This window comes from Falco biarmicus, chromosome 1 (assembly GCF_023638135.1).
Source record: "Falco biarmicus isolate bFalBia1 chromosome 1, bFalBia1.pri, whole genome shotgun sequence".
Taxonomy (NCBI): domain Eukaryota; kingdom Metazoa; phylum Chordata; class Aves; order Falconiformes; family Falconidae; genus Falco; species Falco biarmicus.
Window position 1 is genome coordinate 103,556,686 of NC_079288.1, and position 22,350 is coordinate 103,579,035.

General features: G+C 44.8%; 1 protein-coding gene and 1 long non-coding RNA gene across 4 annotated transcripts; both read left to right on the top strand.

The window, feature by feature from the left end:
• Positions 1-158: 158 nt before the first annotated feature.
• Positions 159-13,870, top strand: LOC130156613 (uncharacterized). Of its 3 annotated transcripts, XR_008824507.1 has the most exons (4): positions 159-957; positions 6,750-6,851; positions 7,514-7,588; positions 13,267-13,870. It is a non-coding gene; the product is annotated as an uncharacterized LOC130156613 (long non-coding RNA). The 3 variants fall into 3 exon arrangements; XR_008824496.1 differs by having other exon boundaries at positions 6,750-7,588; XR_008824514.1 differs by having other exon boundaries at positions 6,750-7,588; positions 13,307-13,870.
• Positions 13,871-15,375: 1,505 nt separating this feature from the next.
• Positions 15,376-20,590, top strand: CCNG2 (cyclin G2). The gene is made up of 8 exons (XM_056355173.1): positions 15,376-15,638; positions 15,833-15,971; positions 16,935-17,072; positions 18,069-18,319; positions 18,494-18,572; positions 18,653-18,751; positions 19,656-19,861; positions 20,369-20,590. The coding sequence occupies exons 2-8, from the start codon at positions 15,861-15,863 to the stop codon at positions 20,499-20,501; spliced, it is 1,017 nt and encodes a 338-aa protein (XP_056211148.1). The 5' UTR covers positions 15,376-15,638; positions 15,833-15,860; the 3' UTR covers positions 20,502-20,590.
• The last annotated feature ends 1,760 nt before the right edge of the window (positions 20,591-22,350 follow it).

Here is a 22,350-nt window from a genome sequence, read left to right on the forward strand (position 1 = left end):
GTGGTGCCGCCCCTGCTCACCGCCCGCACACCCCCGCCCCGCCCGCGGGCACAGGCTGCGCCGCTGGCTGCCCGCGCCGCGCCACGGCCCGCTGAGGGGGCGGCTCTGCGCGGAGGGGGAGGAGGAGGGGGAGGAGGAGGAGGAGGGGGAGGGGGACTCTTGCCGCGGGCCGCCCGGCGGAAGGATCGCGCGGTGCGAGCGGCCGCTGCCTCGCCGTCCTTCCGCGGCGCCTGCGCGGCTGTGGGCACGGGCGGGCGCTGAGGGGGTGCGGATGAGGGAGCTCGGCTAGCGGGAGCGGAGCCCGGCCCGCAGCGGGGAAGGTTCCGCCGGGCAGGGCCGCGTGGGTAGCCAGCTCCCCCCGGCGAGCGGCGCCTTGGGCGTGTGTCTGCTCCTCCGCCAGCCCCGGCGCCGAAGGAGGTGTCAGCTCGCCCCCCTCGGTGCCGCCTGGGCAGCAGGCAGGGTAAAGCTTTGAAAGTTTCGTTTAAAACACTGGCGAAACAAGGAGCGAAGGCGTTCGGAGGCGCCGCGTCCCCCCGGGGCCGCCTGGCCGAGTGCCCCGCGGGCTGTCCGGGGGCCTGCCCGCTGCCGTCACCGGCCCCGGCCCTGCCCGCCGCGAAGGCTGGCAGGAGGGACCCGCTGCCCGGTTTCTCCCGGTGCCCGGGGGCCAGGCTCTGCCTGCCAGCCCCACTCCCGTAGCAGAAGACAGATGCCTGACGTGCCAGGGAGGCCGCGAGGTTTTCCCACAGATCCAACTAGCCTTTTGTCTGCCTGACTTTAGAACTGGACACCTAAGTTTGTGAGTGTTCAGTTTTGTTGTAAGTCCTCCGTCCTCTCCTCCGTCCTTTCCTCTTTCTTTCTTTTGTTTTCCCAGAGCAGGTTGAGGGTTTGTTATACCACTGTACAGTGAAGACCAGGAAGAGAATAAATACTTTGCATGAAAATCCTGGCACTGTGAAGGTGAGTGGCAGAACCTTGCTAAACCACCAGAGGTTGAAATTAACAGATAAAAGCAATAACTTCAGAGCAAAGGCAACTTGTTTTCTTTAAACTCCTTCCAGTATCTGTAGTTATGAGCTGTTCAGGCAGCACAGAAAGGAGGATTTCCTCTAGAGATGATAAGCACGGTGACATAAATCAAGTGTAGAGAGAGCACAGAAATTTTTTTCTATTTATTTCCTGATAAATTAACTCTGAATCAGTTTGCTAAAAATTCATCTGTCATAAGCATTTTTAACCCTTTCTCTAGTAACTCTCAGGCCACGCTTGCAAGACTGAAATAAAAGGCTACTTTTGCTGCAGCAGCAAACTCCTCTATGCATAGAGTGAACTCTTCACATCCAAGCTTGCTGTGTGCTGCTCCCTTTCATTTTTCTTACTTTTTATCTTGAAATCAGATATGCCTTTTAGAACTAAGAAGGTGCAGAGAAGGGCAAGTCCCACAGGAATTTTATCTGGCTTTTACATTTTCATTCTAATTCTTCTGGGTCTCAGCATTTAAGGATCATTGTTGAAGAAGTCTACAGCTGTTGCAGTGGTTTTCCAAAATCTGTTGTACCACTGGTAGTTTGTGGCAGTGATCAAGTGAAGATAATTGAGCTTAGCTGGGAAATTCTTGCTGGAGGTCTGACCAACACTGTCCTCAGATTGTTCCACTCCCGCAGTTTACAGCGGCTCTTGCATAGTCTGACTATTTGCTCAAGGGATTTCCATCAGGGCCCTTCCCAGAACATTTTGTATGTCAATGCTGGGAGCCCAAGGCAGTGCGGTACATCCCCAGACCAGCAGATTGTGGAACTGATGGTTTGGCAGGAACCTCTAGTGCTGACTTACTGCAACAGAGTTCCTTTTGTTTGTCTTGTGCTGAATATGCCCTCAGCTGGATACATATGATTACAGTCCTTTGTCCTCAGTAACAGTAGGAAGGGACAATTGAGGCAGCACCCAGCTGAGTTGAAAGTAGCGCAATAAACTAGTCGGGTACTGGATTAGTACTCCTTCCGAAGGAAATGCTGGAGACTGAGGAGTTGCCTGGTGCAAGAGGGACCTCAGAGCAGGTCCTCCTAGCAGGGCAGTCAGTTGAAGGTGAGGTCTCCCAGGACGGCTTCAAGCCTCTGTAGGAGGTGGCCTAGGTCTGGGCACAACCGCCCAGGGGTCAAAACAGCATCACAGTTGAACACACTCTGAGAAGACAGACACAGCATGTGCCCAGAGCAGCTGAGGGTTATGGCGGGCAGGCTGCCATAAGTAAGTGACTGCCAAGGCCAAGGGGTTTAGGCAGAATGCTGAGAAAGAGATGGAGGCAACCAGTGAGAACTGTATGTGTTTGGGGAGAAAGGAAAAGAGGCAATATTAAACCTAGAAAAAAAATTAACTTGGTGAATGTAATGAAGTGCACCTGGATGAAGACCATTACACCATTACGAGCAGGTGTTCTGCATGCAGGGACTTGACACACTGTACAAAAATCCAACACCTTGGAACAGCATAAAGACCCCAAGTGCCACGTCAGCCAAGGAAGAAGTACACTTTAGTAGCAGGGAGAAGACCTGTTCGTTCCTGTGGGAGGAAATGAAGCCTGTCTATTTTAAAGGGATTTGACAGGACAGCTGCACTGTCACAGGCAGCAGGTACAGTGGACTCGCTGTCCAGGCGTGCAGGGGACTTACAGCAATATGGGTTGCCCTGGTTATAGCAAAATTAAATGTGTCCCAGCCTGGTTCCAAGACAGTGTGACGGCATGCAAGTATAACTACACAGGCAGCCACTGCCTTAACGCAGACTGGGCTCTAGGAAGGTGACAAACCAGTAAATATCAGACCAGTGAGGGATCAATGTTAGTGGAAACAAGAAAATCCCACATATAAGGCATGTGTAGTCCTGCCTTTTACCTTACGTGGTGCCTGATTTTTCTACCGCTGAGTGGAGGGAAAGAAGACAGACTACAGGATTCACAGCCAAATCCCAGTATGTGGAAAAGGGAGGGGACATAACTTTGCAGTAGACATTTCTGTCTGTGCTGTTTAAACACCCTTCAGAGGGAAAAACAGATGATCTTGTGGTTTGGCTCCGTGTTCTGCTTTGGAGACCCAAGCGCTATTCACTGCATGACCTTTGCCCAGTGAATTAAACCAACAGATGCAAAGGGTAATACTAATTTTCATATCCACTGAACTTGGGCGCACACAAAGTCCAGCATGGGCAAGCAAGCTTGATGAGTTCAAATATGTATGCAGACAGCAACTTCAGAACAAGGATAAATTTACCCTTGTGTCAGGTTGGTTGTGAGACTAAATTAAAATATTTTGCAAAGCATTTGAATATCCCAAGGGGCTAGGCACATGCAAACTTTTTTATAACTGCTGTTTGGATTTAGCAGGTCGAGTTCAGTGTAGTGTGGCAGAGTAGTTATTCTGTTGGTGCTTTGACTCCAACCATTATATAACTCATCTATATTTATCACTAACCTGAGATCTTTAAAACAACAAGCAAGTTTTGATCAGCCCAGAGAAGGAAATACTGATGTTGGTTTAAAGAACAAAACACTCAAAACCTTAAAAAAAATTAATGAAAAAGTTCTGTTGTTCTTTTCCAAACCGATCTCAGAGATAAAGTTTGGTGAGCAGCAGAGCTCTCCCTGGAAGTCATGTTGATCACAAAAGAGGAATGGCCTGGAGCATCTCCTCTGCCTGCCTTAGGCTGAGCTTGGGCTGTTGGTAGAGGAAACCCTCACAGAGGCATCTGAGTGCTCATCGAAGCCAGCAGAAGAGATATGTACGCTGATGGCACTGAAGAGATCTCATACTGAGGCTTACTCAAGGCTCAGAAAGACTTCTCTTCTTGGAGGCAACTCCTTTTTTTAAAAGACTGGAAACAGTCTCAGAAGCAACTTTTCAAAAGCTGCAAAGAAAGTTACACTCTGTTTTCTTTGTCTGGAGGCACAGTTTGCAAGACAATATTGTTTACGGTGAAATCACCTGACAAGACTTTGCTCAGCTTCCTGGGAGTAAGTGCTCATCAAATAAAAATCAGCAGCACATAGGAACTCTCAAAGGGGAATAAAACGGGTTTGAGCACTGAACTGTCTTTGTTTGACCTCTGTGAAAACTGAACTATCCAGAATGGATAGTTATTTTGCAAATCTTACTCTTTCTGTGCAATGAATCAATCACTGGAATGCTAATTTCCCAAGTTCAAGTAGTGTGGAAGTTAGTTCATACAAATTATAAGACTGTTCTACCTTGTAGGTACGTTTGCTATGCTTGTTCTTACAGGCAATAATGAATTGCCCTTTGAAAAAAAAAAATACAGTATTCCTGAAGTATGTAGCAAAGGAAAAAAAGAAACTAGATGCAGGGTCCTTCATTTCTTCCAGCTTAAAATGTAGATTTCCACTGCAGCTGGACAGACAAACCCTGGCTTCAGTTTCACAAGCAGAATTCAGCTGTTCCATGCGTGAAACTGAAGCTAAATTGTTGTCCTGGCATGGAACAGGAAGAAGCATCTGGCCGGTAAGAAAGGCCAGCAGCAAGCAAGCCCCCTTTCCAAAGCACTCTATGTTGGTTTACTTTTCCCAAAAGAGATGAAAAAAAAAGCAACATAAATTCCTTGCCCAAATACTTGTCAGCTTTAGTAAAAAAAAAAAGAGCTTGCACATGAAGTGTCTCAGATACCTAAATCCATGTTTTAATAAAGATAATGTAAAGTAAAGAGGAGTCATGGCTGCATGTAGTATGCACAGTCAACAAACTGCAGCTGTGCAATCTGTTCTGTCTCTTTTAAATCAATTGTCAGTGTGCTCTCCCTTATCAGAAACTATCACCTGTCATGCAGGGAGAGGCAGCCTCAGGTAGCCATTTGGTTTTGAGGGTAAGTCTACAGAATCACATGTTGAAAGAAGTCTGTTGACACCAGAAATCATCATAAGCTGAATCACAGGAGTGCCAGATCAAGTGTAACATCTCCATGGCCTCTTAGGAGTTCACAGCTGTTACCACATTGCTTTCCTACGGCCTCTCGCAACTTCTTCCTAACAGCAGGAATATAAATTATTTACTAGGAAAACGAACCCTTCTATCTGAGCTGAAGAAGATTCCCTTACTGTCTGTTTCCACCACAGAGCTTCTTGAAACAGCAAGACACACTTCTGCTTTCATCCAGGACAGTGAAATACATGCTTACATTTAGCAAATTAAGTACCTCTTTCACATTCAGTGATTAATTTGGAGAGGAGAACTGCAGGCACTAAATTAACCTTTTTACCTGATTTATTTTTACTGAATAAATGGCCCCATAATGAAATTTTCTTAACCAGAACAGGGATTTTCTGTGGTTTGCTTTACTATTTGGAAAACGTTCTAATCTATTCAAAATCTATTCCATTTAACTTGGTTACAGCAAAACCTTCAGACTGTGTCGCTCTCCCTAGGGATCGCACCTGTAAATCAATCGTTCTTCCTAGAAAACAGATGACAAGTCAGAAATGCATGTCGCCACATGTGAGACTGCCAACAGCAGATAGGAATGTGGCTCCTCCTCTACAGCATTTCCAATTTTACCCTTTTAGGATTGGCATCATGAATGATATAGTGGAACAGCTAGCTGATAGTAATATTTCATGCACGTTCCTCCTTAATTTTGTTTCATATATATGGTCTGCCTGCCTGGATCCAAATTACTGGCGGGGGGGAGAATCCTTCTTCAACTGTCTGTATCCAAACTTTTGACCTGCCCTTCTACAGCATAAAATGGCGCCCAGTTTTCAAAAAAAACTCTATTCAAATAGTCATCATCTGCCATTAAGTGTAATTCTTGATTAACTTGATCTGAAGATACATGTTTTCTTGAATTGCTTTCTAAACTAAATGTAATTTCTTATTGCCATTCTTAACAGTGCTAGAAGCAAAACAGAGTGGTAATATGGCAGTACAGGAGAAGTAGAAAATGACCAGCTTTCACAATCCAAGACCAGTAGGTAAAGGGACACTGTAAAACAAAGGTGTAAACTGCAATAAATAGTCATAAAATCAAAGAGTAACTGAAGTTGGAAGGGATGTCTGGAGGTTTCCTAGGCCAAACTCCTGCTCAGGGCAAGGCTAATTTCAAAGTTAAATGAGTTTGAATGGTTTTCCACATTGCATGTAAACAAGACAATGGGTAAGTGCATGGGAACGGAGATAAAGGTAAATCGAGGCAAGAACAGCTGTGTACTCTTGAGCAAACCCGCTCCAAACAAGTCTTCAGCTAAAGCAACTTTATCGTGGTCTTCAAGAAGGGAGAAGATGTGAGTAACAGTACCTTAAAAATTCATTCTCTCTGGCTCATTTAATACAGGTTTTCTTAAATTTTCCCCTACAGAACATAAAAATTCCATTCTTTTCTCTATGTGACTACTTAAAGGCAATTCCCGTTAATTATCTCACTGTGGTTATATGTCACTGTAGACATCACCATCTATAATTGGTTATTTTATGTCCTGGAGAGTTCATATCAGCATTGCAGGAGTTTGTAATCTTGCAGAATGTGTAGTATTTCTGTGACACTTGTACACCTGCCTTTTTAAAAGGGTAATTTGCTGCCCAGTAACGTAGTGACTTGCACTTTTCTGTGTGGGTCAGGATCATGTTCACTAACGCTCTTTTGGGTAGAAGAAAGGTTGCAGATTTTACAAAAGTGACATAAAGTTCTATTTGCTAAACATCATCTGGCAGCTCAACTGGATACAGCAGTCTTTGTTTCCTGTCTCATTCCAGAATCTTTGCTACTGGGCCTGACTTTTTTTCCAATGAAGGAGATGGGTGCTTTTCCACGGACTGCAGTGACAACGGGAGGCGAGCAGATACAGATCAGGCAAGGTGCTAGAGGATTTTCTGCACGCTCTATATTTAGGGATCTGTGTGATACGTGATCCTAAATACAAGGTTAGTCAGTTTGAACTCTTGAGTTAGACCCAGATATTTCCAGACAGGCAGAGCTACCTACTGACTGTACATCTGAGAAAGTACATCTGAATTCTTTCTTCTGGCAAGTATCAAGAGTATGTTAGTGAAATGTGCCTGGATATGGCAGCTTAAGATAGAACTATGCTGGAAATGTTCCTGCAGCTGTTACTTGGAAAACATCTGTGGTACTATGCACGGAAATTTGTACATCTCTGTTCACACTAGCACAGAGCAAACAAAATATAAATTATCATTGGGAAATATGAGAAGGACAATATGTGCCAATGGACATGAAATGACTGAAGGTAGTTATCAATTGAAAGAAAGGGGGGAAAATGGAATATTCCATTTCTGGCACAGGAAATAGAGTAAGATTGGCCGACTCTGTGAGACTCCCAGAACTCCAACTGCTAGTTATTTGAATAAGACTAACCAATCCATGGGACTTGAGGGGTGGAAATTTTTACACTTCCAGTTGGAAAAAACCTTCCATCTGTGCTAATTTGTGGTGGTCTGTGTTTGTATAGTCTGATAAAGGGAAGAGTATACAAGTTGACATGATTTCTTATTTACAGTTAATGGTTATCCCTACAGAAAGTATAAAAGACATTGCCCTGAAGAACTTGATTTTAGCAAAGACATACAAGAAGGTAAGCTAAGAAACCCTGGGAAAGGACAATGAGATGTCTTTTGTTCACAGCACATTAGATAATTAAGGGATTTTTCATCTCTGGAGGCTTTCATATTAAGCCTGGGTCATTAGAAGGTCTGCTTACTGAAACGAAATGGCCTGTTGTATTCCAGAACTAAGACTGGATAATCTGAAAAGCAAATGTGTAAGGAATTGAGAATGTCTTTGGTAAGACAGCAGAGAGCAGCACGATGGGAAACGAGGGGAGATATCTGACTGGTGGCCAGAAATTTGTCTCTGTCTGCCACAGAGGCCGGTTTTCTGCTAAAAGCCGATGAGGCCTAAGTCAAAAGCCTATAAGCTCTGGTACAGAACATCTGTACTTTGTGATTTTAGCTATTTTCTGTCACGATGCTTGCTTCAATTAAAAAAAACAAAAATCAAGATGGAAGTCTTTTTCTGTTGATTTGTGGATGGTCTTTGTGCAAAGGTTCTTTTGGGCCTTTTGGTGTTTAATCCAAATTACATAAAACCAATTTGCACTATGTTAAATCTGAAAATAAATTTAAAATATCCATTCCCAGTCCTCATAACCAAATGCCTCCTAGCAAGTCATTTTACTTAACAGCTGCCTGGTTCTGCAGTCAGAAAGGTGACTGCTCTATTTTTGATTGGTTTAACTTTTAATGACTAATTTAAATTCCATTTATGCAGAATCCCTATGATTTTGAAAATGCCTTCTGAAATTATGCACAACTACCTTTCTAAAAAAAATACTTTAAAAAGCCTTAAGTACAACATTGCCTAGAATTATCTTGTCAATTAAATAAAAGAACCCACTTGAAGTAAGTGACAAAAATATACAGTGAATGAAACGCACCTTCCAGTAACAAATTGTTATTAAAAGAAACCTTTAAGCAAACTGCTAGTTACGTGGTCATGCTTAGACAAGCACAAGGTTATTGAAACATACAGCTTCCTTTCAGACAATTTAACTCACACTGAAGGCAAATTATTGCCATAAAAGCACTGAAGCACATTGCTCAGGCGTTTGGTGTAATTCTATTGGCTTCTAAAAGATTACCCTTGCTGCACAGCAATGTCAGTGGGATCAGAACTGGGTCTGCGTCTTCAGCTGCCATTACATATACTGCCTGCAACACCTTCCTGCAGAACACTGGTATATGCATCTGATATTATTATCTAAAAAAGACAGGAAGCAATATTTTAGTAGGCTTGAAGATGCAATATAGATTTCTGACAACAGCTGTAATGGAAATCAGTGAGACTGAGCTAGCTCACAAAGGAGCTGTAATCCAAAGGGCACCTAAACCCACCCAGCACAGAAAACATGAATAATAATTGTATTCACTGGGTAAGTTACGAAATGTGTCACGGATTTGGAGTCTTTCCTGGTTTCTTCCTTTTTCTCAGTGCAGAGTGGAATTTGAACAAGGTGAGGCAACAACAACCCATGAGCTGACGTGGCCGTGGTAAAGTCATCCACAAGTGCCTTCCCCTTCTCAGTGTCTTTATGTGAGGGTTTGCACTGGTGTGGGGGTGCATTTCAGTTCCCCTTTCCTCTTCTCATGCCAGAGCCATTTTCAAGGCCTCCAAAAGGAGACTGGATGATGTTACAAAAGTAGGTTGCATTGGATGCTGTGCTTGCAAGCTTGGCAGGTACCTTTTTGACACCGCTCAAGATCTTTTCAGCTCTGTGCAGACAGGGGTCTTCACGAAAACACAGACAGAGAATCAGGCTCACCGAAGAATGCTGTTCACTCTTGAGCCATTTCCTCACGCTCAGTCAGTGTCAGGGACCATGGATTTCTGTGGTTACCAGCATACTGTACATGGGCTTGCTCAGAGCTGTGAAATAATAGACAGGGGCCTATTCACGATGTTGTTTCTGGAACAAAATCCTTTTGCGTCCATGAAAATTCTCAATGAAGACTTGGAATTTCCTTCATGAATCAAGATTTTAGCACTACAAGCAATTCAATTTTTAGCTGCATTTTACAAGCTTTGTGCTAACTACTGTACAGGGAATAAGAACATTTTCTAAGAAAGATCTGTTTTCTAGTAGACTTTTTAATCTCTCTCTTCTGGTAACCTCATGTGGGGAGTCAGAAGTTAGGTTCCTCTTTTGTCAGAGGGGATTCAGAAATGCCTCCTAAGACAGTTTAATGTCAAAAGTATCTCTGATGAAACCAGATGAAATGGGTGAGGAGGAGAGCACTGCATTAAAACAGCATAAATTGGATGAAAACAGACCAAATGTTAATCGAGGCAGTGAAAATGGAGGTGTGAAGTAGTCCTCACCAGTGCTTCGCATCAACATTTCATCTCTTCTAGAAGTCCGATGCCGCTGCCTTAGTGGTTAGCTGTAGTTTTGCCTTCTTTATACTAGCAAGTTTTGTGATTTAAATTATACAGACACACTTCCTCTTGTCCCAGGACTTCAGTGCAGCTGCGCTAGTGTAGGGGTACTTACAGCAATACAATGGCATAAAGATGGTTGCTTTTTTTTTCAGTAAACAAAGTATGTGGTATCCGTACCTGGCGGCTTTATACCAGGTTGAATGCATATGTAATTTTATGTGCATGTAAGTATCTATAACATGTACAAGAATGATACGTGCTTCCTCTAAATATACACTGGAGTCGTAGGGTATATTTACCCAGATCTGTATACAGCCAGGGTTCCTTGCATGTGGTCTGTCCCAAAAATGCAAGGTGCTTGGCTGAAGGTGCCCTGCAGTCTGCCGCGTGTGGTTAACAAAGATCCCAGTGAATCATCTGCATTTCCAGGCATCTGAAAAGCGTTTCTGGGTGCCCATCAAAAAAACATTTAAACTCTGCCTCTACAAAACAAAGAAATACACCTAAACAGCCTAGTTATGCTCTTATAAATTTTCTTCTGTAGGCTAACTCACATTTTCCTTTGTGGTGAGCTTCCTCTTGTGGAAGTTCCTCTCGCCTACCCATTAACACTGTTAGATGCTGTTTCTGTACTGGTTTGCCGTATGTTGCAGCAGCAAGACAAAAATCACAATCTCTAAAAGTTTACAGTCTCTCCTGAAGTTTCCATTGATTTGTGTTGGGGTCTTGTTGGCTCAAAATATTTTCTGCAAAGTTTCCTGAGCAAACAAGCTGGGTTTCTTTTTTCTGCACCCTCCCTTCCTAATTTCAACAGCTATTTTGAACTCAGGGTGCAGTCTCTGAGACAGACATAATGCACTATCATTGTTTATCCCTGGATTTGTTTGTGTTACTGGTGAACCTTTTCCCTACCACCAATCTCATATTTACATTAATCCTTGATTGGCAAGCCTTGTTCTCCTGTCCTATTGCACGTAATAAATTGCAATAAATTCATTTATTTATGAATTCTGAACTTGACCAACTTCCATGAGCACGAGGTGAAAAGTGTGAAATTACACTCCTCTGTACCAAAGACAGGAGCAGTACCAGTGGGTATGTCTGCTTCTATGGCTACTAGAGGATCAAATGCCACTCTCCCTTGGGGGTTTCTGTAAGGAGAACAAGTTTTAAATTCTGGCAGATTTCTGAATCGTGTAATCTCCTAGACTTGTTCCCTCACAAAGGGCCTGGTGAGGGGAAGCCAATGCAAAGGCTTCAGTTTTGATAGCTTTTAATCACTGGCCACTGGTCCCACTGCTTCTAAAAGCAAAAGCATCTGCAAAATATCTCTCAGATGTATATGTGTGTGTGTGTGTGTGTGTGTACATACACATACGTATGTAGCCTTTATATGAATTTCCTAATATGTATATTTTTGTACAAAACTAAAATGTACACACTGAGCTAATTTTATTTGCTAAAATAACCTACTTTTACTCCCCTCAGTTAAACAGAAAACACCCAACTGTCAAATCATCCTATTTAATTAAAACAGGTTGTGTTGGTTGTTTTTTTTATATGGCGCCTCTTAAGGATCTGTGAAAGAATAAGCTGTTCTCAAGGGGGGAAAGGATTCTAGGACTAATCTCATTTGACACAGGCTCTCTTGATGTTTGATACTTTACCCATATTCTCAAATGAGCTTGAATTGTGTGCGAAGAAAACGCTAATTCATGCATGAGCTGTTGTCTCTTCCACCACTGCAGAAAACAAGGATGTTGGCCAGACTAGACCCATTCCCCACCCCACCCCCCACCCCCCCACCCCGAATTAGGTGCCAAGGCCCTAATCATCACAGAGGAGCAGTCTGGTCTTCTGGGAAGAGGAGCAGTAACAACTCTGACTTTGGCCTTCCAGTTTCAGCACTGCTGTTCTCCATGCCAGTATAATGGGATAGAAGCCGGGCACTTAGATTAATTAGTGGCTGTAAAGCCTGTGGAGCTCTTTGGTGAAGTGGTTCAAAGGAAACTATTGTTCAAAGTGACCCCCATTGTTCTTAACCGGGTGTCCAGTTGCTGAGCGGGCAGACGGCTTGTGTCTGGGGTGGTAATTACCACATGTCCCTTAATCGTAAAGGTTTGTAATCCCATTTCAGTTTGGAAATCCACATGCCACAAGGCCCAGTTAACACCTCTGATATCATCACCTGCTAGTCAATACCCAGCTATTAGCCATCCATAACTATTCCCAATGAATTGCTGTGCAGACGTGCCAGGACAAGTTTTGCCAAGCCATATTGGAAGATAGTTGAGCAAGGCTAGTTAAAATAATACCTGTTCAATTTGATGGTATTGGAAAGTCCCACATCACAACAAATACTTTTATTTAGTTTAAAATTTATCTTGCAGAAGTTAAGGATTCAGTATAAATCTTCGCTTTTATTAGGATCCCAAAAGATTTCAGATGGATTTTCCACCAGTTTCAATTCCTTTTTTTGTTGATTTCACACCAGCCTTCCGGTTCAGTGTAACTCAAGAATTCCCTTCTCAAATCTGTCATCACTGTTTCTAAGTAATGAGTGCTATAGCATCTGTAGCTAAGGAATTTATAACTTTATTTTTACTTACTGCATCTTTCAGTTCCCAAAGAATGTCAGGAAGGAATTGCTATTCTGTAAAGCACCGCATGTTACAGAATAGATAAATTGTGTTTTCTCATAATGGTGGAAACACTTCTCATTTCTCCCCCCACATGCACACATCCCTTAATCACAAATAAATGCCACATTAAAAGAAAATTACTGCTTGCATAAGGGGGAGGGGGGGGGATGACGATGACGGGACAAAAAGATTTTATCTCTAGACCTTACCACTACTCCTCCTTTTCCTGCAACACTTGATTGTTCTGTCAGGTCCGAACAGCACAGGGAGCAGACTCATCTTCCCTGTTTATAATCCCAAAGCTGATAAGTGTATCACTTACAGTGAAGATCCTTGGGGTTTGTTTTGTTTTATTTTATTTTCTCGATCCTCCTTAGTTCTTTGCAACAGATCAATTAATTCCAGAGAAACAAAGATGGGGGAGAAGTCCTCTCCTAGTGTAGATAGAGCCCTTCTGCTGCAAGGCTGCAGAAAAAGCCCTGTTGAGCCATGCTCTTGCAACAAATTTCCCCCCCAAATTACATGATCTATGACTGATAATTTCACAGAGTGTTCTGTTAGGTTTAAATTAGCAAAGGGAAAGGAATGTTATGTGTTCAAGTAGATGTCTGAATTAGCATTTTTAGAATTGTCATGCTGTGTGTTTACAAAATGAATGGGTTTTGCTGTTTAGGTAAACTGAAACATACATTCCATTCTGTGGCTTAGTACAGCAGCTGGAAGAGGAAGAACATCCATACTCCATCTCTGTGATGGCAAGATATCCTTCAGAATGTGGGGGAAAAGAAACAGTGGTGACTGCCAAGGGCATTTGGATAACAGAGACTACAGCTTGGAGCCTTAGCCTGTAAACATCACCTAGATGACGCCACTCTGAGGAGTCAGTTTGGTCAACTCCATTAACAGTAATCATTGTTCAAACTGGAGCAGATCCACAACTCTTACTTCAGAGCTTAAAGCTACTTTTATCCCACAAAAAAATCACCTTGCAGGGATGCCGTGCTTAAGGGTGCTTAGGTATATCTGATGGTACCTAAAAGAGTGCTGGCCTGTATCTGGAATATCCCTAGGAAAAGTTGTGCGTGTTTATGGGAATCTAAGAGCGCTTGTCGTCAAAATAAACTTGAAGAAATTGTTGGCCGTCATCACTGGCATAGCAGACAGGAACTGTGCCTAGAAATAGAGATTGGCCTAGCAACATTGCTGACTGTTTTGTAGAGAAGGCGGCTTATTTTTCCAGACCGTGACATTTAATAAACATTTTCTGTTTGTTGAAACTGCCGAACCTCACTAGATGAAACTGAATGCTAATCTGCTCGAGTCGCCACCACAGACTATCTCCAGTATGTACGCATCGCCAGTCACTGTGGTTTTGTTGGTTTTGTCCTATGACATTTGTTCCTTTGTGTTTGTCCACAAAAAACAGACAGAACATGGAACGCGTTGAAACAGCCCCACAAATCCTCCAGACGACGATTTATTTTGCAAGATCCTGTTTGATCTTGTCATGAGGGCTCCGTTAAGCTGCAGGCTGAGAAGCCTTTTGATGCAACCTTTGACTAGTGATCTGCAAGAGGTTAGATAGGCACCAGCACTGCTGCTGGCTGTTCACCTAATACAGAATCACGGAAGGGTCCGGGCTGGAAGGGACCTCTGGAGATGTAGTCCGACCCCCTGCTAATGCAGGTTCACCTAGAGCAGGCTGCACAGCCATGTCCAGGCGGGTTTTGAATGTCTCCAGAGGAGTATTAGCCATCTTCTACCTGAAGCATGGGGCCTCCAGGCAAATGTGATCAGGATTATGAAGAGAATTATAAAGAGATTATAAAGAGAAGCTTGGATGTGCACATCCTAACAACTCTGAAACACCAGACCATAAATAAATCTGACGCTTGGCTTGAAGCTGTAGACGGGGTGGGGTGGGGTGGGGGTTGGTGGGGTGTTAAACCCCAGACGGGCTTTTTGAACCCTCGAGAAGCAGCAGAGAAGGGCCCGACAGACACCTGGGCGTCAGGCCCACCGGAGCCCGGCTACCTCCGGCCGCCCCTCGGGGCAGCAGATCAGTATTTGTGTTTATTACCGCACAGGTGAGCTGCGGGGCCAGCAGGGTTGCTCGGCGGCCCGGCATACCCGGAGCCGAGCGGCAGGCAGCCTCGGGCCGTGGGCACCCCCCCGGCCCGCCCCGGCCGTCTGAGGGGGCTCCTCCGCGCACGCGCACGGCTCGGGCCCCGTTGCTACGGCCGGCAGCTGTAGGCGGGGCAGCGGTACATCACATCTGGCCAATCAGGAGAGAACCGCCCTCGGTAGGCGGCCAATCACTGCCGGTAAACAACACACCCTCCCCTGCCTGCGGGGTGGGGAAGGGGATGGGAGGGGAAGCAGCGCTGCCAGCCAATCGGCGACCGAGGAGCGCGGGCCAATCAGAGAAGCGGAGAGTTTGGGCGGTCTTTTTAAAATAAATCCACCGCCACAGAGACTCTGCTCTCTGGTCCCTTTAAAGGCGTGATGTGACCATTCCCTGTCTCCTTCCGCCGACGCCGCGCCCTCCCTCCGGAGTGGCGCGGTTCCGCCCCGCTTCCCTCGGAGCGGGAGTTCCGCCGGGTGCCCGCGCCATGTCCTGGCCGTCCTGCCCTCCCGGGGCGCCCGTAGGGTGCACGGCTGGAAGCGGACTATTTGACTTGCCCGCGCCGCCTCACCGCCCGGACCTAGGAGGGATCGCTCCGCGCGGGGCCATCTGCGGGCCGCCAGAACAAAAACAAGGGGGCGGGGCTGCGGTGGCTCCATTTTGATGCGGGGCTGGGGCGGCGGCTCGCGGCTGGGGATGGTGCCGCTGCCTCGGGCAGCGCCGTGACTCGCTGGGGGAGGCGAGCGGGGCCCGCCGCGGGCGGGGGCGCAGGCGGCCCTGCCTGGATGCGGAGCCAGCGGCGGAGCCGACCCGCGTCCGTGCGGTGACGGGAGCCGGGCTCGCCTCCCCCTCCCCGCCGCGGGGGAGCCGAGCGGCGAGGGCCGCGGGGGGGGCCCGGTGCCCCCTCACCACCGCCCCGGGTGAGTGTGCTGGCAGGGCCGGGGCGGCCCCTCAGGCCCCTTTGTTCGCCTCCCCACAGCCTTGGGGTTCCCCCGAGGGGGCGGGAGGCTGAGGGGCCGGGGGGCCAGGCTCCCTTTGTCCGGCCGGTGCGGGCGGAGGCGGGGCGGGGGGGGGGGTGGGTGCCAGTTGCTGACCGGGTTTTTCTGCCGCAAAGGGAAGGGATCCGGAGGCGGGGGGAGAAGATGAGCAGCGAGGTGCTGTGGCTTTTCAAGCAGCTGAATGTGCACCTGGAGCAGGAGGGGCGGTTCCAGCCCCGCGAGAAGGGGCTCAGCCTCATCGAGGCCGCCGCCGAGGTGAGGGGGCTGGGCCGGCGGGTGGGGGAGCTGAGGGGGGGGCAGCCTCCTCGGGGCAGGGGATGTCAGTTGTGTGAAGTAACTCCGAGCTGAGAGACGTGCCTGAAGTTGACAAGGGTAATTCTTTGCTCTGTAAACGACGCTTGCCTTTTGTTTTGTCTTAATCTGTGTTCATTAACGTGCACTACGTGATCAAAGAACTCCGACCTACAGGGCGAGTAAAATACCCGGGTGTTTAATATCGATTGCTTAAACTTCGAGGGAACACAAACCCGAGAGAGGTGTATTATTTTCATTTCGGGGGCTCTGAACCGCTGCAGGAAAGCTGGGGTGCCAAGCCGGCAATTAACGGGGAAATGACCGGCTTTTCTTTAGCAAGGTCTAGGGAAATGAAACCAGCAACACGGTGCTTAACAGCAAAAAATAGACCGAAGCATAAACACTTCCACGGTGAGGAGCAGAGTTCCTTGCAGAGTTTATGACGGGCTTATATTCCTTGGGATGGGTGTGAGCTTTTCTGGAGGGAGCCTTAATGTTTAACAAAACAAGTCCCTGGGATCGGGCTCCTTGCTTGTTTTGAAAGCAGAACTTTGTCGCTTAAACGTTGAAGTACAGGCGAAGGGAAGAATAAGCCAAGTCTGGCCATCTCTGTTCCGTAAGGTCACCAGTCACTGGGTATGATGTACTTGGTGACTATTGTCTTAAAATAACAAGTGCAGACTCAAATGTGGCTGTGCTGGGTATCGCACCAGTGAGGCCCAGGACCTGGCTGTAATCCGTGTGCCTGGGGTGTGCTTTGGGTCTCGAGTACCTAAAATTATTTTGAAGTTATGAGAAACCAAGTATTTAAGGAAAAAAGGAATTGTTTCCCTGTGACCTAGGTAAAAGATGACTTAGGGAGGGAGTGGGCACAGTCGTTGCTGCTGCCACAGAATAATTCTGACTTTGCTTCTCTTGCCATAGAATGAAAATACTCTATCTCCGAGACAAAGGAATGCGAAGGTGGAAGATCTGTGGAGTCTGACCAACTTTTTCGGTTTTGCAACTGAAACGTTTGTTTTGGCTGTTAACATTCTGGACAGATTCTTGGCTCTTATGAAGGTATTTTGGGGGGAGAGAACCTGCTGTAGTGTCAGCTGGGAATACATGAGCTTCCTGTGAACTCTCTTGCCTGACAAATAAGGGAAGGTTGTGATCTGGGATGTAACGGTGGCTGTTCACTCATTCTGCACTAGCAATGTTTCTGAAGTGCTCCTTTGTAAACGTGAAGTTGAGTATTTCTTTTTACCTCTAAAGGGGTGTAGCAGCATCGTTTGTTTCCTCTAAGCCTGTAGCCTTCACCAGATAGATGTAGATTAAGAAAGGAGGAATGAAGGAATAAAACAACTTGTTTTGTTACACACTATTTGTATGTCCTGTGTTAAAGCTTAGCTTAGCACTGGAACTAATACCAAATGGTCATTTCCTGGTTGTTTTTCTTTCCATGTTTCTGCTGCTTTATGGCAGACGGATTGAACCTAAACTGGTTCCCCATTATTAAGTTGGCAGGAAAACTGAATTTGTATCAGTTCTCTGGTTTGACCGTTCTTGAGGTTGCAGGAAATGTTACGCTGGTACATGGGAGAGAATAGCAGAGGTAGGAACAAGTTGTGGAGGGATAGGACTGCCTAGAACAGGCTCAGGCAGGATTTGTGTAGGCTTTAAATGAGTGTAAGCGAGCGTTGCTGCTTGGAGAAGCAGGGTATTACAGTTCTCACTGCAAATTACTTGTAGTGTAGTGATGTGGAACGGTTTCAATAGAGGGTGCTCAGCTGCTGAACTTCACTTCCTCTGACTTAGCCATGGCTGATACTGCTTTATTGGCTCTGCCAGCTGTGTTTTGCTGCAACTTGAGTGATGAAACTAGTTAAGACTAGGTGACGTGTGTGAGTTGACGGACATCAGGTCTAGTTGTGATGAGAAAATCCCTTTCTGTTGAACTGTGAATATTCAAAACGGCTCACCTAGGCTGGGTGTGAGCTGTTGATGTTGCTGTTTGATAAACATGGTGTTACAGGGCAGGGGAAAGTATTCATTGTGTTTCTTCTTTATTTTTAGGTGAAACCGAAGCATTTATCTTGCATTGGAGTTTGTTGTTTCCAACTGGCTGCCCGAGTAGTGGAAGAAGAATGCAATATTCCATCTGCACATGAGATCATCCGGATCAGCCAATGTAAATGCACTGTGTCCGACCTGAAACGGATGGAAAAGATAATTTCTGAAAAGTTGCACTTTGAATTTAAAGCTACTACTGCCTTAACCTTCTTGCACTTGTACCATACTATTGTACTCTGTCATACCTCAGAAAGGTGGGTTGAGTTGCATGTTGGTTGTCATCTGTATGTTTTCAAAGCCCTTTTTCTCTTTAATTGCCTCTTAAATGGTGATGGCATTGGCTGTAGAGGAGGCAGCTCCTTAGTTTTTCCTTCCTGACAAGTGAATGCTTGTTGATGCATGTGCTTCTTCTCTTGGGTGTCTTACAGGAAAGAAGTCTTGAATCTCGACAAATTGGAAGCGCAACTGAAAGCTTGCAACTGTCGTCTAGTTTTTTCTAAAGCAAAAGTAAGTAGAAGTGGCTTCCTCTGACTTCAGAGCAGGTTTTGATTCGTGTTATGTTGAGCAGTGTTTTTTTGTCCTTTTAGCCATCTGTCTTGGCCTTGTGCCTTCTCACTCTAGAGGTTCAGACTTTGAAATCTGTTGAGCTGTTGGAGATCCTTCTGCGTGTTCAAAAGCATTCTAAGGTAAGTGTTTTCTGTGGGTTGTTTTTGCAGTTGTTGGGACTGGTGGGGTTGGTGATGTCCAGTGTAACATTTCAGGGACCCCTGCTGTCAGTGTACAATTTTTAAAAGTACTGTTTGGCATCAGCTGAAATAAGCAAGGAAATGGGTCTTGAAGCATCTGTCTGCAACTCTTGTAACTAACATGCAGTCATTGGTAGAATGCCAAGCAAAAAAAAAAGCCCTGCTGCTTAGAGAATGATCTCAGGTAGTCATTTTGCACTGGCACATCTTGGCAGCTGCCTGGCAAGCAGCAAAAGGATTGTGGCTTTAAAAACCAGCTTAAATGTTTAAAATCAGAAGAAATGCTGACCTGATGTCTGCACAATACATGCTTTAACAAGCAGCTGATTTAACTTGCACAGTTCTAGCTGTATGTTCTAGAGAACCTTGCGATTGGTCCCTAGGACTGCAGTTGACTGCTGGGCTGGTTATTCTTTTTGCCTGAATAACTAGCATACAGGATTTACAGCTTCTAGCTGCATGCTCTATCAGTTGATGGTCTAGAACAAGCTTTCCATTCTTCCAGTCAAACTGAACTAACCCAGTTTCTTGAGGGCTGGAAGTAGTTCCTTAAGGTATGAGAACTCCATTTTAAAATGGAGTAATCTTGGTTTCATTTTTCCTTTGGAAGTGATGATGAAAGTGTTAACAGCAACTAACAGGTAAACTGTCAATTCAGACTTCAGTGTGGGCGTTTCTAGGAGGTGTATAGGAGTTCAGGTTCAAAAACAGCTTGACTTTGATAAAGGGATCACAGTTATGATTCACTTTCTCCTAAGTCTTTTCTGAGAAGGTAAAATGGAGGGAGGGGTTATCTTCAGAGCCTGTCTGTCATAGACTAAGTAAGTTATTTCTTGCTTTTCAGATAAGTGATAGTGACTTACTTTACTGGAGGGAACTGGTCTCAAAATGCCTAGCAGATTATTCTTCTCCTGAATGTTGCAAGCCTGATCATAAAAAGCTAGTCTGGATTGTTTCGAGACGTACAGCCCAGAATCTCCAAAACAGTTACTACAGTGTTCCTGAGTTGCCAACGATACCAGAGTGTGGATGCTTCAATGAAAGTGAGAGGTTGGTAAAACTTAGAACAGGTGGTTAATTTGTTGGGAGTTCTCATTTTCTGTATATGTCAATAGCAACTTTGTATAACTAGGCTTATTCACTACTAGTTGGAGGAAAAAAATGCAAGATTTGAAAGTACTGATGGACTTAAATTAAGTCTTAAATAGAAGGAAAAAATTGGTAACTGTCATTGTGCTCAAATTGCTTTGCAGGGTGGGGGAGGAGGCATTCTTTTTTTTTTTTAAGGCAGGGAGGCTTGCAAATCCTTTAAGTTTTCTGAAGTAATTTATATTTGCTGTCTTGGAACACTGGCTTTTTGGTTGGTCAGAGAATTGTGGAATTAGGAGAAAGGAAATTGTACCTTGTTAGGATTTAAGCCTTAATGTTGAGAAGGGTTTAGAGCTGGGATGTTATACTAGGAACAGAAAAGGGTGCAAGAAAACACAGGATTGAGTACTTTGGCACTTTCAAGGGCTTGTGCTTTGTGTAAATTACCTTTCCTGCTGTTCTTTCTAGTGAAGACTCCTGTGAAGATATGAGCAGCGGAGAAGAAAGCCTTAGCAGTTCTCCTCCGAGTGATCTGGAAGGCACCTTCTTCTTTGAACTCAAACCTAAGACAAAGTGGCAAACTCTTAGCTGTCGTTCTTAGCATTGAGTCTTGATTGTATGAGGATGAGATTTGATTGCACCATAGAGTCTTTTGGCAATAATAAATGAGATGGTTACCCGTAAACTGTATTAAGTCAAGAGTTGCTGTGGTGTATCAGTGCTTTGTATGCCTGCCTTGGTTTTTTTTGTTGTTGTAAATTTAAGGAAGAAGGAAAAACCCTGTTCAGGTCCCTAGTTTAGCAAAAAAAGTTTGTGCATAGTTGTGTTGTCAGCAAGTATAAATGTAGCCCTGTACCTGGTGGTCCAAAGTGCCGAGCAGCTGAACACCTGAGCAGTGTGCCCTGGCAGCAGGGAAGGCTGACAGTGTGCTGGGCTGTGTTAATGGGAGCATAGCCAAGGGATTGAGGCAAGAAGGGTTTTTTCCTCCCTTTACTTGGCATTCATGCTCATTTGGAACGGTGTCCAGCTCTGGGCTCAGGATGTTGACGGACTAGAGTCCAGCAGGAAGCCGCCAAGGTAGCAAAGCACTTTGGGGCACAGGACGAAGCAAAACGAGTTCACTCAGCCTGGCAAAATGGTCTTTTGGTGGGGGTGGGGCCCAGAAATGGGATTGAACAGCAGCCTTTTGGTATCAAAGGGGGTTGCTGGGGAGGGGAGATTTTGGGGTCTTGGCTGAGAAGCATGGAGCAAAAGCGAGAGGCTTTAATTAAATAGGAATGCCAAGTTCTCGGTTGATGTAAGTTCACTCCATGGGAAAAGTCAAGCACGGGTGTGGGCCGAGAGGGGCTGTGCAGTCTCTGTCCAAGGAGGTTCTTGGGATTCAACATGTCAAAATGCCAAGCTTGGTTTTGTTTCAGTGTTCATCCTGCTTTGAGCAGGAGGTTGAACTAGAGTCCTCTTGAGGGCACCTCTACTCACGTATTTTGGGATTAGATCGAATTGGCCGAGTAGGTTCTGTGGAATAATAAGTGTACGTAGTACTAGGCTGGAGCGATTTACTGTCATATGGGCCAAATACTGAAACTGCTTTAACACTTTACATGCTGTGCTCCTTTTCAGCAGGATCTTGAGTTGTGTACTCCAAGCAGATATTTTTTTTTAAAAGCTTGGTTTTTATAAACTTCAGGGATCCCTATTTCACAACAGGATTATGTGTGGCAAGAAGGAGGTTTCTAGTCAATACTAGCTTTCACTAAAGGACAGTGTAAAGTGTGTGGCTGGGAGTAATTTTCTATTTTCTTTAATACAGATGGTTTTTACACTGAAGTTCACATTGTATGCTTCAGTGTGTTTTAAAATTTTAACTGTTAACTTGCCAATCCATACTAGTAGCTTAGACTTAACATGGTAAATCTTGATAAGTCTACATTCCTTTTAATATTTAATCCTTGTAGTTGTTTTTCAGTATATTCATGTTATTGAGTCATAATCAGACTTGTTTGCATGCTTATGTAAAGCAGTTAGTGCAGGAAAAGTTGATATTATGCAGTAATATCAGGTAAATGTGATGAAGTAGTTAATGTAATGGTTTTTTCTGAACTTTTTCATTGAAGCACAAATTGAAGTATGATTGTGTTTCTCCATATTGAGAACACGGCTAGGTAGCAAGTGGACTAATTAGCTCAGAATAATGGTTTTGAAGTGTGTTGGTGCCAAAGTAGAAATGAAGGAGCAAACAAGCTAAAAGGTGTTTTGTAGGTGCAAGCGTTGTTTTAGAGTGGTAAGAGCAGTGCCATAAGCTCATGACTGTTGTGTGATTTCAGTTTTATAAAAATACAAAAAGTTTACAAAAATGTATATAAAAATGTAAATTAAAAAATGTACAGAAAAAAATTTAAAAAATGAGCAGAAAGTACTGTATTTTTTTACATTGTATGTAACTTTTTGTA

Bases quoted from the DNA above. Each gene is read 5' to 3' on its own strand.
- CCNG2 (XM_056355173.1), top strand. From the start codon at position 15,861: ATGAGCAGCGAGGTGCTGTGGCTTTTCAAGCAGCTGAATGTGCACCTG. The intron at 18,320-18,493 runs GTGGGTTGAGTT...GGTGTCTTACAG, and splicing joins CTCTGTCATACCTCAGAAAG to GAAAGAAGTCTTGAATCTCG. The intron at 19,862-20,368 runs GTTGGTAAAACT...TGTTCTTTCTAG, and splicing joins TGCTTCAATGAAAGTGAGAG to TGAAGACTCCTGTGAAGATA.